The sequence below is a fragment of the Euprymna scolopes genome, chromosome 10 (genome assembly GCF_053919585.1).
Source record: "Euprymna scolopes isolate OS-2025 chromosome 10, ASM5391958v1, whole genome shotgun sequence".
NCBI classification, from domain to species: domain Eukaryota; kingdom Metazoa; phylum Mollusca; class Cephalopoda; order Sepiida; family Sepiolidae; genus Euprymna; species Euprymna scolopes.
The window spans coordinates 42294703-42309033 of record NC_136491.1 but is presented as its reverse complement, the minus strand read 5'-3'; the positions used below and the strand labels follow the sequence as shown (position 1 = coordinate 42309033).

The window sequence follows — 14331 nt, the reverse complement described above, 5'->3', positions numbered from 1 at the left end:
AAATGCATATCAATTAACAAAGGCTTTTTTATATACGGTTTGGTGTTTGTTCTTTTCATCGTCGCTTTTTATGTGTGTAGCCATTGAACTGTATTGATGCAGTGTCTAGTGACTGTTTAACTCTAGACGAATAACTTCTGTATGGAAACACAAGGAGACTTGTTGGCTGTTTTAAAGGGTTTATTGAGAAGTACATTCACAAGGGGAGAGACCAAGATTTACTTTTAAGAAAAAAAAAATGCTACAATTAATTCCTTCTTACTTAATTTCCTTACTTTATTAAAAATTGGTCGACAAACGAACCGTCTCCGGAGATTCAATTAGATCCCCAGATTGTGTTGGCATCTCTTGTCTCTTGGCTTCCCCAACGTAAGTTGCTTGAAAATTGTGTTTAACACCTGACACAATTTCCATCTAACAACAACAACAACATCTGCTTCTAGTGTGTTTTTTCTTGGGAGGTAATCTTTCACCCTTATTGCTTCACTCACTGGGTGCACTGGGTCCATCTCCATTTGCTGCCGGACCGTCCTAATGTAACACTCCCAATATTTATACTAGTTAACATAATTTCTACTTGCTGGCACAGGGTCCCAATAAATAAGTTTTGATGTCATTCATATTTAGATCAAACATTATTACAATACCTTACACAATGCATAATATTACTAAATCATAAAAAAAAAATGCTCCAATTCTATTTTTACTTAATATTCTTAATTATTTTTTCTCTTTTTCCTTTTCTTTTTTTTCCTATTTTTTTTCTTTTTTTCTTCCTTTTTTCTATTCCCTATGTTTTCTATTTCTTTGACTTGACTATGAAAAGAAGCCAGTGGTTGTGGTTGGGAAGGATATTCTGTCTATTTTAAAAACGTCTCCTCGATTCCATATCCAATAATTAGACTTGCAAGTTGGAAGCTCTCTTAACTCTTTTCGTCCTTTTTTTCACATATCTATTTCATCTTTTTCAGATTATTTCTATGGTTTCTGCAACAAATTCCTCTTGTCTCCACTGTGTCATATCTGCATTGTAAAAAATCATGTCAAACAGCAGAGAGTGTAGTAAAAGGAAAACTCCTGATGCAGAGAATTCTGAACCCGGTGAAAAGGCATTCAAGAATGATGGCCTTGAAAAAGAAGACAATGGAGCTTTTTGTGCGATCATTCCATGTATGATACTTTTGCTTAACTTCTTTTTTTATTTCTTTCAAATTGTTTCAAGCTAATAATAATAATAACCAGCGGGACCTGTGGAAATTCCACAGGGGACTCCTTCATATGTAATATATTGATGTTCGCATTCTGTAGATGTTCAGTATAAATAGAGATGCTTTTTTGTTATAACTGTTTGTATGTTTTTGTTATATACTAAGCTAGCACGAACGCTAGGCAAAGCCCAGTCGTAAAGTATGCTTAAATATGATATTTTAATTCTTGCAGATTTCGGATATATTATTATAGAGTTAATGTTCTATCGATTTTTATATATTATAAAGTTCGATTTAAAAAAAATATATATATCTATATGACTTGGGTGCATTGAATCGAAACTGAAATAAAACTTATGAAAGGAGAAGGGGGCCGACTTTGCCAGTTGTAAAATATGCTTAAACATATTTTAATTGATGCAGATTTCATATTTATTATTACAGAGTCAATTTTCTATTGCATATTATATTGTACCTAATATATAGTACTGATTTTAGAAGATTTTTGGTCCCCCGAAAAAAAAAGGGTAGATATGTAAATTTACCCTTGTCCGTTCATCCTTTTCTCAATAACTACACCTTGGAATTTTTTTAAGTTTTGCATAAACATTAAACATGATATGAGTAAAAAGTAACAGAACGACTTTTCCGGGAAAACTCCAGTTGCCCCCCCCCCCCCCCCCCCGATGGGTTCCTTTCAGGTTAAAATGGCTAAAATTGACACTTTTGTGCTTATTAAAAAAACTTGATGCCTTGGATTTTTATAAAACTTTCTGAAAAGTTGTAATTAGCTGATTTCTATATAATTTTGTTTGTCTATACTTCGCAATAACTCTTGGGTGTGCCCCATGGGCTCTTTTAAGGCTAATAAAAACCCTCTATTTTGGGGACTATTTTACCATATTTGTCCAAAATTTTCTGTGTTATTTAGCAGTTTTGCATGGTGCTGAACTCAAATTTAAATATGTTAAGGCCTTGAGGACTTTGGGGGCTAAATAAGTGGGGGGGGGGCAATGATGGACTTAGTCATTTCTTTTTTTGCATGGTGCAGAACTCAAATTTACATATGTTAAGGCCTAAAACTGCACAGTTTGTTCATTTTCACCAGGATTTGGCATTACCTGGGGACTTTTGGGGTTGAATGGGTGGGGGTGGGGCAAATGCTGAAGTTAGTCATTTTTTTATGCCTCGTTCACTGTACACTAATGGGGGACCATGCATGCTTCACTGGTTTAAAAATAAATGACTTAGGTATTATCAGCTAAAATCAAAACCAAAACATTTAGTGCTCTGGCCACATTCCCAACTGATCTAGATATCATAAGAAAGATTTAATATTAAGACTTGAAGAAATGGATTGAATTTGGGCATGCGCAGAAAGAAAAAGAAATATGTCAGCAAGTTGAAATGAACATTTTGTATTTAAACTTGCTAATATGTTTGTACATGTTATTCATCCATCCAGACAAAGATTTTACTCGTTTAAACCATCCTTGGTGTATGATTACTATTTAATTTCAGTGTTTTGTAACCAATAGATTAAGAGTTTATCGGTTAAATATTTACACACATAGTGAAAGAGCTGCACACATATATCTACTGTGTTATTTATATAGAAAATGGAATATTATTATTAACAGTAAATTCTACATTGATATAGAAAGTACCGAGTCTTTCTAGATAAATAATATCTAAAATTTAGAAAAAAATATTCCTTTGACCTTAAATTGGCATAGATTTTATCAGGAGTTTTTTTTTGTTTTTTTTTACATAGGCATCACCACATTATCAAGGCCAAGAGGCCACTCAAGGATAAGGGTTAAAGAGTGTACAGTAGAAATTGGACAATATAGTAATCATTAGTAATGAAAATTTGGTAAATTTGATAACTTATATGGAACGGCTCATCAAGAACTTATTTATGTTAGACTTGAAAACAACCATATTGTAGTCAGCCAGAAAGCAGGAAAACGGAAGACAATTCCACAGGCGTGCAGTTCTAATAAAAAAGCTTTGTTCATGGAATCTACGTTTAGGTTTAGGCACAGATAAAGAGTGGGGGGAATTATTGATAGTGTTTACAGCTAGATGAGTGTTTCTTGTGAAAGTTTGGCGAGGGGGGGACCATAGATTGAAGCTCAGTCGAACACTTTCCATGAAAATAACGATACATCAGAGACAAACTCGCAACATCTCTTCTGTGAGATTGCAAGGAAGAGAAAAGGACATCTCCTACGAGGCTACGAAGTCTATTTTGAACTCTATCAAGGCAGGACAAGTCCTTTCTAGCAGCTCCTGCCCAGATGTGGCAACAGTATTCCATCCTTGGACGTACCTGTTTTCCAGTCACTAAAAGGGAAGTAACTCTGATTTTTTTAACAAGGAGTTAATTCCTTTATGCCAATGAATATTTGAAGAATCTACATAAGGGAGAACTGTCCGTCTGTAGGTGTATGTACAGAAAATGAGGAATGGGCTGGGTAGAGAAGAAAGAGTTGGTGAGAACAGGGAGAATGAAAAATGGTGAAATATGTTCAACTTTTACCCTGAGTGAGATGAAATAGTATTATCCTGTCATAGCACCACAATATCCTGAGATACAGTAGTCACATTCTCATTCAGATCAGTGCTTATCCATTATTTTGCATCCCTGCTGTAAATAATAAAAGATAATATAGAAGTGAAGAGACTTATTTTTAGTTGTGCAAGTTTAAGAATTTTCAAATCATATCAAAAATAGTGGTTGTGACTGGTCACGGGTATGTCTAGAATATACTGAAAAATATATCTGCAATATGCTCCAAAGTGAGTCCTCACTAATGTGCCAGCATCAGCACTATTTTCAGATTATTTAACATCATACACACTAACCAGTAATCCAGCCTTGCTTTAATCAAAAACAAACCTCCATGTCGAAAGTGACATGCTGTACAACTAAATATGTTACCAGATTTAAATAACAAATCCAGCAGGCGAAGATATACAGTGGTAACTCGGTATTAATTAATTCCAGATGTTTTTTCGAACACTGAAATGTTCGACAACCGAAACAATATTTCCCCTTTAAATTAACTGAAATAGAGTTAATTGGTTCCAGAGTAAAAGTCCCTTTTTATCTGTGAGCTTTGAGGATTTTATACATTTAATTGCACCGCCATTTCATATTGCTTTGCAAGCACTGACACACGTATTCCTCTTTCAAATTTCTCTATCAGTTCCTTTTTAAATTTGATCATTGTTTGCAGAGTTTTCTGTTTTGCACTCACTTTACTGCTTTTATTTCTCTTTTTTCTTTTTATCCAATGGTAAAAGAATGTCCATTTCTTGTTTGTTTCTAAAGTCTTTATATAACGCTAAACCGATTATTTGAACAACAAAGTATTTTTTTTTTTTGTGCAATTAATTACTATCGTCCTGAGATACGTTCGCTTTGATCATCATATTGAAGTCTACTGACCATTTTACTTTTTGGACACCTCAAGGTCCTTTGTTGTCTCCTGCAAAAAAGAGGGCAATCAAATTATGTGATTCTGGTGCAATGCTGATGTGCTACAAATAACTTGGACATCATCTATACTGTCAAAGGGGTTGCGATGACACTGTTCTCAATATAACTCTCATCACAAAGTTATGACTTGCGTAGCAACATCATTGGAATGGAGTTGGGTCATCAACTACACTTAAAAAATATAATGACTAGTATGAATTGCAATGTTCCATTAAGGAAGACCGCTGCTTGTTTACATTTGAAGTGAAGCTGGCGGTTCGAACTCCGAAATTTCGTTTGACTACCGAGGCAAGAAAATCTCCAACTTTTGGTTCGAACATCGAGTTGTTTGACCACTAAAACGTTCAACAACTGAGGTGTTACTGTATATATATTTTTTTCAAATAGTCACATGCATAATGCAAGAAAAAAATAGTCTGCAGAAAAGCAATCTCATAGTAACAGCAGTGATAGAAAAAATTCAACTCCTTTGACTTTTTAAAAATCTCACGGAATCTCAAAAGTCATTAGCTGGTGATGACGTTTTATTCATTTTTTTTGTTTTGTTAATGAGTTTACCACTTATCAAGGTCAAAAGCCATTTCAGCAGAAGGTTTAATGAGAATAGGATCATACTGTTATTATGTAGAGAAGCAATCCCATGGGAGCTTGTTTCACAGATAAGGAGTTTTTAGAAAAAAAAAACTGTTCATGCAAATTCTGTATGATGTAAGGTACACAAAGAAAGAAATGAAACTTCTTTGCTCTTGTGGTAGAAGAAGAGTTCTCACTGTGAACGTTTTGAACATCTTACAAAGAGGAAACAAAGATTGAAGTTCAGTTGAGCACCGTTCATAGAAATAATGAGAGAGTAGAGAAAAACTAGCAACAACTCTTCTGTGAGAAAGGAGCTATAAAGAACAGAAGGGGTTATCCTCCACTTGATTGCTAAGTGGATTTTATACTCCATCAACATAATACTTTGAGTGGCACCTCCCCAGATGTGACAACAGTACTTCATAAGATATCTGTAATATAAGTAGTGGATTGTGTCAGAAGTTAAGGATGTAAACAAACATTGAGTATATAATTGCATAATGAGGTCAAACGATTTGATTGTAGAATTTCAGTGAAATCGCTAGGTTATGTATTCAGGGAATACTTACCTATTTTCGGTCGGTCCCTAGAGAAAGGAGTACAAAAGTAAGGCTTGAAATTTTTCATGATCTCATGCTTATAATGCTAACTGCTAACTGTATTTTAATAACAATAGAGCAGAGTTAAAATAATATTACTACCTAAAACACTACTATCTATAATTTAGGTCCTGGATATGACCTTAAACTATATCCAGTGGTGAGGCCCCAGCTTGCAGGCTTTGGGGAGTGTGGAGCCACCCTTTAATTACCATTGCTCCCAGGTCCACTCTGACCCGGAGTGGTAGTACCTGTTAGGGTCCCAACTATGGGTTAAATAGAAACTGATTTGAAAACAACAAATATATTCTATTAAAAAATTTTTCTTAAATCTTTGGACTTGGCATTAAATAACCCAAAAAGGGTTGATATGCCGTAAAACAAAAACAACCAACCAACCTATAATTTAATATATTACACTTGCTATGTATTTGTGTGTCTCCATTTTTTTTTTTTTTTTTTTTTTTTTCTCAAGTGCATCTCCTCCAACATACAAGGTCACAGAGTGACACGAGACAGGTCAAATGATTGTATTATTTTGTGGATCGTTGTTTTATATATAAAAATGACCTTATCTGTCTGTGATGCACGATCTCTACCAAATTACTCTGTCAATTTTTAGTCTACAGACTTGGAACTTGATATATAGAGGATTTGTCCTGTAGAATAAATCTGATTTGATTTTTTTACCAGTAAAAAAAGTTGCTAAGAAGTTAAAATTGAAACAAATGGAACTTTGTAGGTGTAAGTCAACTTAAAGAGCTTTTGTATGCATGCACAAATATACATCCAGTTCATTTTTAACTATTTTTTTTATTCATCTGATGATAGTTCAAACGGTTGGAATGCCAAATGTTTTGATTTTGATTCTAGCTGATGGCATCCAAGTCATATTTTTTAAACTTTTGAAATCACAACTATATATTGAGTACAATGTAATAATCAATAGATAATTAGCTATAAAATAATAAATACGAAATCTGCATAAATTAAAATATCATATTTAAGCATATTTTACAATCAAACAACTGGCTGGTTTGTTAATCTCTTTATATAAATGTCAATATCTTCTGTGTGTGTTCCTTTATAGAAAGAAAGGTTATAGAATCTACATAAAAATCAAGAGTATCTATGTGTAAAATTCTCTGGAGAAAACAATGTGGAAAAGAAATTCATCAAATAAGAAAAGGGAAAGTGTAAATACAAGTCAGATAACCCTGCTTTCATACTATTTCCATAATGAGATATTTACTTTGTTTCTTTATTTTCGTTTCTGCTTTCTATACTAATTTGTTTCTTTTACTTTCCAGTATGAGACGTTTTCTTTCTTGTTTGCTTATATATGTTTTTAACTGTTTTTGAGAAGTTGCGTGAAATTATTTAAAATATTGATGTGAGTGTTGATTATCATCTTTAAAATTTAATTTTTAACCTTTTCATTTCCGCTAACGCCTTTCATGTTTAAAAATCTGTTTATTTATTTTTTTTTTTTTATGTCTATTCACTCTGGTATCTAACTCCTAATAATCAAAGAAAATTTTAAAGAAAGAAAAAAGTAAACTCAGCATTTGTTTTTATTTTATTTAGGTCATCAGAAATGGCTCACATTTTTTCTATACTCATAATAGTTCAGTCCCTAATATCTCTACTATTATATAAAAGGAACTTTGTGAGTTCATTCCCTATGAACTTGAAAATGGTTGGTCCGATTTTTATGAAATTTCATACAAATATACTTTCTGTGCCTGTCAGTGTTCTTATATAGGTTTTGTATTGGAATGTCATTGATAATCGAAATAATCCGATGAAAGAACGGCAATTCTGACCAAAGATAACACCTTACATAGCCTAACATCACAAATGCATTTAAGAAGTTGTAAACTTGAATTGAAATCATTATCACTGCAAAGCAGTAAGGCCAGGCAGATAAAAAATTGTAGGTTCTTTGATATGATAGGGATGCATTCACACTGTAGGTTCTCTACAGTGCAATGTAAACTACAATGTATTGTGGACTTAGTCACTGTGGGGAGGCATGTGAAGCTTCCTCCCGGTGCACTGCAATGGGTCCTCAACTAGAGCAGGCAATCAATTGATTTGATTGAAAAATAGGGGGTTTCACAGATTTTGATGGCAATAAAAATATGAGAGCGTGAAATATCCGTTGAACATCATTCGATCCCGGGCAACGTTGGGCTTCCCTGGTAGTATAAATATATGATGCAATTCAAACCTATTGCACAAAAGTTAATAAGTAAAAAAAAAAACATGCTGAATGAAGCCATTTCAAGTGTTGAAGAGAAGTAAGAAAGCAAATAGCAAATTAAACAAGCACCTCAGATTCACCCCGGTCCTGGATGTGACCTTAAAAGCACTCAGTGTTGAGGGCTGTGGTGAATGTGGAGTTGCCTCTTAGTTGCCATTGCTATCAGATCAGGCGGTCTGAAGATATTGGCTTCCTAACCTAAACTGCACCAAACAATGATGTGATTGTTTTGTTTTTGTTTTTTTTTCTTTTCCCTTTGCAAAATTCAATCATGTTCTGCAAAGTCAAAAACAAAACAACAAAACCAAACTCCATGAATAAATATTGGAAGATATAAAGACCTTGAAGCATAAAAACCTTTTTTGAAATTACCAGATTCAGCATTAAATAACCTTAAAAGGGTTGATATGCCATAAAACAAAACGCCCAAACTCTATGAATAAATATTGTAAAATATAAAGAACTTGAAACCTAAAAAGACTTTTTCCAAAATTATTGAATGCAGCATTAAATAACCCAAAAAGGGTTGATATGCCATAAAACAAAACAACCGAGTTAAACTTGACCCACCATCTTGAATGAATTTGGAAAGAAATCCTTCACTCTAGTTTTAAAAAAAGTCCATGGTCGGTGGGTAGTTTTCTTTTCAGGTCATTAGAAATAATATCAAATTTATATATGAAAAATTAAGGGACTAACGTAATTCTATTATTTTATATGAATATTAATGCAAAAACTGGCAAAGCACAATCTTTTTTTTTTTTTTTTTTCTGATCATTTTTGTTGGAGGGTGTATACTAGTTAATAATAATTATAGGCACTTATAAGCTCCAAACCTGTTGTATATCATTGTACTAAATTTGGCAAAAATAACCCTTGGTATGCCATATGTATTCCAATTCAGAACATTAATTTTGATTATATGAATGTGTGTTATATTCATTCACTGTACTGGTCGTGATCGTTAGCTCATTGTGCAAGTCCAGTCATTGTTCGATTATGACACTGGTTACAATGTCTACCGTGTGGCCTCAATCGGTGCTGGAACGGTATAATTTTCCCTCCAAATAAAATTACAATCCTAGTTTAAAGCAAGTGACAGGTTTATTTTATTTTTTTCATTTTTATTTTTTATTATTTATTTTATTTATTTTATGTTTTTTTTTGAGGTTACAGTAGCCATGTTTTCTTCTTTTGAATAATAGACTTGCAGATGAGAAATCTTAGCCCAATCAAATCAAAACACGTTGTATAGTTTAGAACTCAAGTCCATCTCTATCTGAAAGGCACACAAATCTAACTGCATATCAGATGCCAACATCACGTTCATCATTTTTTTTCCTTTGCCTTCACCTGTGAACTGTACCTGCTACCTCAACTGTTCTACATCTACTAACCAAATAACTCTCATCCATTCTATCAATGTAAGCGAACCATCAAAGTACTTTTCTGCACACATTTCCATATACTGTCCAGATTTAATCTTCTTCTGAAGTCATCAGAAATAAGCCTGCTCAGATTACATATCTATAGTAGCATTCTCATATTTGTCTCCATGCAACACGTCTTTAACAACTCTCAATAACCATTTTTTACTTTCATACATCATCACACTGCATACATCATGCCTAATAGTCTCTTTCTTTAGTCAGTTATAATACTGTGCTAGTTAGTAATGACAGAAGTTACCTGAACTTTATCCACTTTTATTCTGGCAGTATAACTTGGCAATTTTTACTTTGAAACACAAAGGTATTCTTTTAAAATAAAAATAAAAGATCATTATATCTATAGATGAAGCCTGTTATTAAATAAAGCAATAATTATTAATGTCGGTGCTATTCAAGAACTTTTTTGTCATTCAAAAATGGACTATTTTAATGGTTTTCACATGACCAAGATGTCTGTCATAAAATAGGTTAATCAAAATTGGCCATATCCCATTTTGGCAAGTTTCTTGGAAAGAATCCAGTTGATTTAATTAATAAAATTTTCAAAGCAAAACACGATGTTTTCCAAATGTTTAAATGTGTAATTATTTATTATTCATTTTTATCTGGTCCAGTTTTCTATTATTTTATTAGGATAATAAATTCATTTACCTTGGAAACAATTGATTTCAGTGGGGAAACTGACATGACTATAAGACAATATAGAAATGACAGCATATGTATGCCACATGGAGAATCTTCAGGCAACTGTCGATAATTTTACAAAACAAGAATCCAGTCATATACAAAAGAGACAGCATATAACACACACCTTTGATCTATACTCATGTATGACCAGAAAATGTATTAATGACAAAGCATTAAAATGACATGGTTTCGGTTTCAGCATGTCAGATGGAGAAAATTGCAGATGTCACTGAAATTTTCTATGAGAAATTGGACTGCACATCTTAACTGGTATGGCCATGCCATCCACCATCAGTCATCCAAAATGCTTCAAAGTGTGCCCCACATTGATGTCGATGGCCCAAAACTGCCTTGGACATAGAGAGGGTCAGTTGATCACAACCGACTTTGAGTGGGCAGCACATGCAAACTTGTAACAGAAATGAGAATTTGGAATTTATGCAACAAATATGAAATAAAAACGAAAATAATCTTATTTTATCATTAACTATGATGTTTTCCCAAATGATAGTTCAGGTTAAAAAAAAAGGTTAAATTATGAGAGTTCATTCTATTTAATGCTATATGAATTACGTTGTAAAAATCATTCAGCAGATTTCACTGGAACATAGGAAGGAGCAGATGCTAGTGTAATTATAAGAGTTAAGAGTGGATGGATTGAGTTCAGAGAATTTCTGCCATTATTGAATGACAGTCTTACCATTGTCAAACAAGGGAGGAATCTGTCAGGTATGTGTATGCAGTGTAATAATGTATGGAAGTGAAACTTGACTAATGAGCATTGAAAACGTGCGTTGCATGGACAGAAATGATATGAGAATGATATGATGAATGTGTAATGTGAGTCTTAAAGATAGGTTGGATCTGATGATATCAAAAAAAGATTAAATCTGGACAGTATAGGGAGATGAGTGCAGAAAAGTAGACTTTGATGTTATGGTCATTGTTATGAAGTACAATATTACTTTGATGTCAGTACTTTTTTATCGCTGGAATATTTTCTGGAACCATCCATCGAGCATTTCTGTTAAAAAAATGAATCACAGTTGTTTAATTTGTGTCAGAAAAAAATGTTCATTTTTTAGCTTTTACATGAAATCTATACTGTTGAATTTGCTCAGAAATAAAATGCTGTAAACGTTCATTTTTTTGTAGCACCTGTAACAATATCATCAATAAATGCTGTGACTCCTGTTGATTTGGTTAACATTGCATCCATTGTTTGTTGGAATATAACTGAAGTTGGTTTGATTCTGAAAGGAAGGTGGTTGGGTCTAAAGTCCCTTGTCTGCGTGTTAAATGTCAGAAGCTTTTTTGACTCCTTATCAATCTCCAGCTGTCAGATAGCATCAGAAAAATCAACTTTTCAGTTTGAAAAAGTAGGCCAAGAAAAACATGAGAGGAATTGGTAAGCGTGGACTTAAGAGAAATAGGAATAAAGATCTGGTCAGAACTGGGTAATTTAAAAGTCAATTTCTAAGATCCATTTATTATAGATCAAACTCAAATATTAACCCTAAGGTTTATCTTAAACATATTTATTCATTTGCCCATATGTCCAGCAATACAGCATGACCCCCCTCTCGAAATACCACCCATGGAAGCATTAATAAAATGCACAATCCTTTCTGTAATCCAATCATATTAATGTTTATGACTTGTCCACCAAGTTTCAGCCATGAATGCTCAGCAGTCTTTATTTTATCACTGTTTAATGTCTAGCGTTAGCAATACTAAGCAGTACATCAAGAAGTTTGAGCAAACGAAGATGTGCTTCAAGGGATTAAGTGTGGTTTCAGTAGCATGGAGCAATGCTGCACACTTCAAATGGCTGATTGGAATGATTGCAGGGCTACTTTGCTGATTGTCTCATAAGTAAAAAGTGTGATCCTGAATAGGTTCCAGACCATACCTCCTGTTGCAATATTTTTGCCATAATAAAAGGATATACCCACAAAGATTTACACGATTCTGTTTATAACCATTTGTGATAAAAATGAATTGATCAGTTACCAGAACAGCTTTATAAAATATACAGAATCTTGTTGAATTCTTCAGTGATATCTGTCTAAATACAAGAAGACCACTGTTTCTGCTGATCGCATTGCATTAATTCTATGCCTGTAAAGGTTTCTCTAACTCGATTTTTGCTGCCATTTTTCTCCCTTGGATCTACATTTTTCTATTTCAAGAATAACTACAATTAAGACCTTTCCCCCACCTTTGGACTTTTAGCTGCAGGGTTATCTCAAAAATAATGTCCGTCAAATCGATCCTCCATATCATTCTTGAACTGAAGAGGGCAATCACAGACAAAATCAGGACAAAATCCTGTACAATCGAGAATATTTAGGGGTCATTTATAAGCTTAATATCAAATATGATTATTTATCTATACTCGTATTGAAATTCGTTCGTTGTTATAATTACCATTATTAATTCTAATTCTTGGATTATTCACATATTATCTTCATCTTTATAGTTGGCTAAATTAAGAGGTCATTATATATCTGCTGACTCTTTGAGTTATCTACCCTTTCTTAATTTTTGGTTTATATCTATACTAGCATGGGTGCCCGGCATTGCCAGAGTATTTGGAGGTGTATGTTGAGCAAAAAAAACAAAAAAACGGTCAATGTTTTAAACTTTAACCCCTATTATGACCCCTTAAAATTTATTGTTTTGGGCTCAAATCAAGTTATTAAATTAGATCCATGTCCAAGGAACCTATATCTAAAATTTCAAGTGTTTAGACCCAAAATTGTCAGAGGAGTTTGATAGAGTTCTCAAAGGTTTAATCGCCAAATTTCTGGCCGAAAACCGATCACATCGATTTTCCCAAATCTCGGTACCCTGTATATCAAATTTCGAGTCTGTAGACTTAAAATTGACAGAGTTATTGCATAGGGAAATGTAGACACAGATACACAGACACGTTCACTTTTATAGATATATAGATTTGGCCTACTTGAGAAGGTTATATGTGCTGTTTCACAAAAAGTTACCAACTACAACAAAAAGAACCTGAATAAGGCCAAAGACCACAATGACCAAAACATGAAAATGATGATGAGCACAGTGCATCCAACATGTTTACGATAATGTTACATTTTTTAGTGATTTTCCAAAATAGTCAATAAAGTTAAAAAAAAAAAAAAAAAAAAAAAGGCAGTGAAAAAAATAAATGCACAAGAAATAAATGTTACCAAAGGCAGGCAAACTCTTCTATCTACCTGGATAAGAGTTTTGTGTTTTAACTTATTTTAAAGTGTTTTTTCTGTTTTATTTAAAATTAAAGGTAGTGTAAAGCCTGTTGAGTTAAAATGAAAAGCAAAATGGTAGTCTCATCAGAGCTATCATTGAGTTTTGATAATCGATCAAAACTTAAACAAAATACTCATAGAAATACATCTAATAAATGTCATAAATTGTGCAAAATTTAATGTTCTACCAGAATTTTGTGTAATTTTCGATTTTTCAGCAATTATCAAGGCTTAACTATGGCTCAAATGAAACCACACCAGTTTGTTTTCATTCTAATGACAAGTTTTACACTACCATCATTTTTTATTAAAAGAACACTTCAAAATAAGTTAAAGCACAAAACTTATCCAAGTAGATAGAAAAGTAATTTAGCTTGCCTTTGGTAACATTTATTTGTTGTATATTGATTTTTTTCACCCCATTTTTACTTTGTTAGTCATTCTGGAAAATTAACAATGTTTGTATATAAAAAAAAACATTTTTTTTCTATAATTTTCTTATTTTATTTTAATAGAGGTTAGAGCATCCTATTGGATGCCAGACATTCACCTGCTATTTCAGACATTCCAACTGAGGGTTTTTTACAAACATTATAACTGTCCCTTTAAAGTAGAATTGTTTGTATCTCTCTTGCACTTGGTTCACCAGGTATATTTGCCAGGTAGTTTTTTAAATTAATTTTCATCAGTTTTGTTGCTCCTATAATTACAGGAATGATTGAGATCTTTTCTTTTCATTATTTCTATAATTTTATGTAAATCAAAGTGTGTTT

General features: G+C 33.0%; 1 protein-coding gene across 2 annotated transcripts in view; it reads left to right on the top strand.

Annotated features, from left to right (window-relative positions):
• LOC145285944 (T-complex protein 11-like protein 1) overlaps window positions 1-14331 on the top strand; it is a 70574-nt gene that overhangs the window by 27444 nt on the left and 28799 nt on the right. For both annotated transcript variants that reach the window (XM_080134451.1, XM_080134452.1), the window contains exon 2: window positions 972-1170. In XM_080134451.1, coding sequence (XP_079990577.1) covers window positions 1041-1170 — 130 coding nt within the window. In that variant the 5' untranslated portion in view covers window positions 972-1040. The remainder of the gene's footprint in view (window positions 1-971; window positions 1171-14331) is intronic.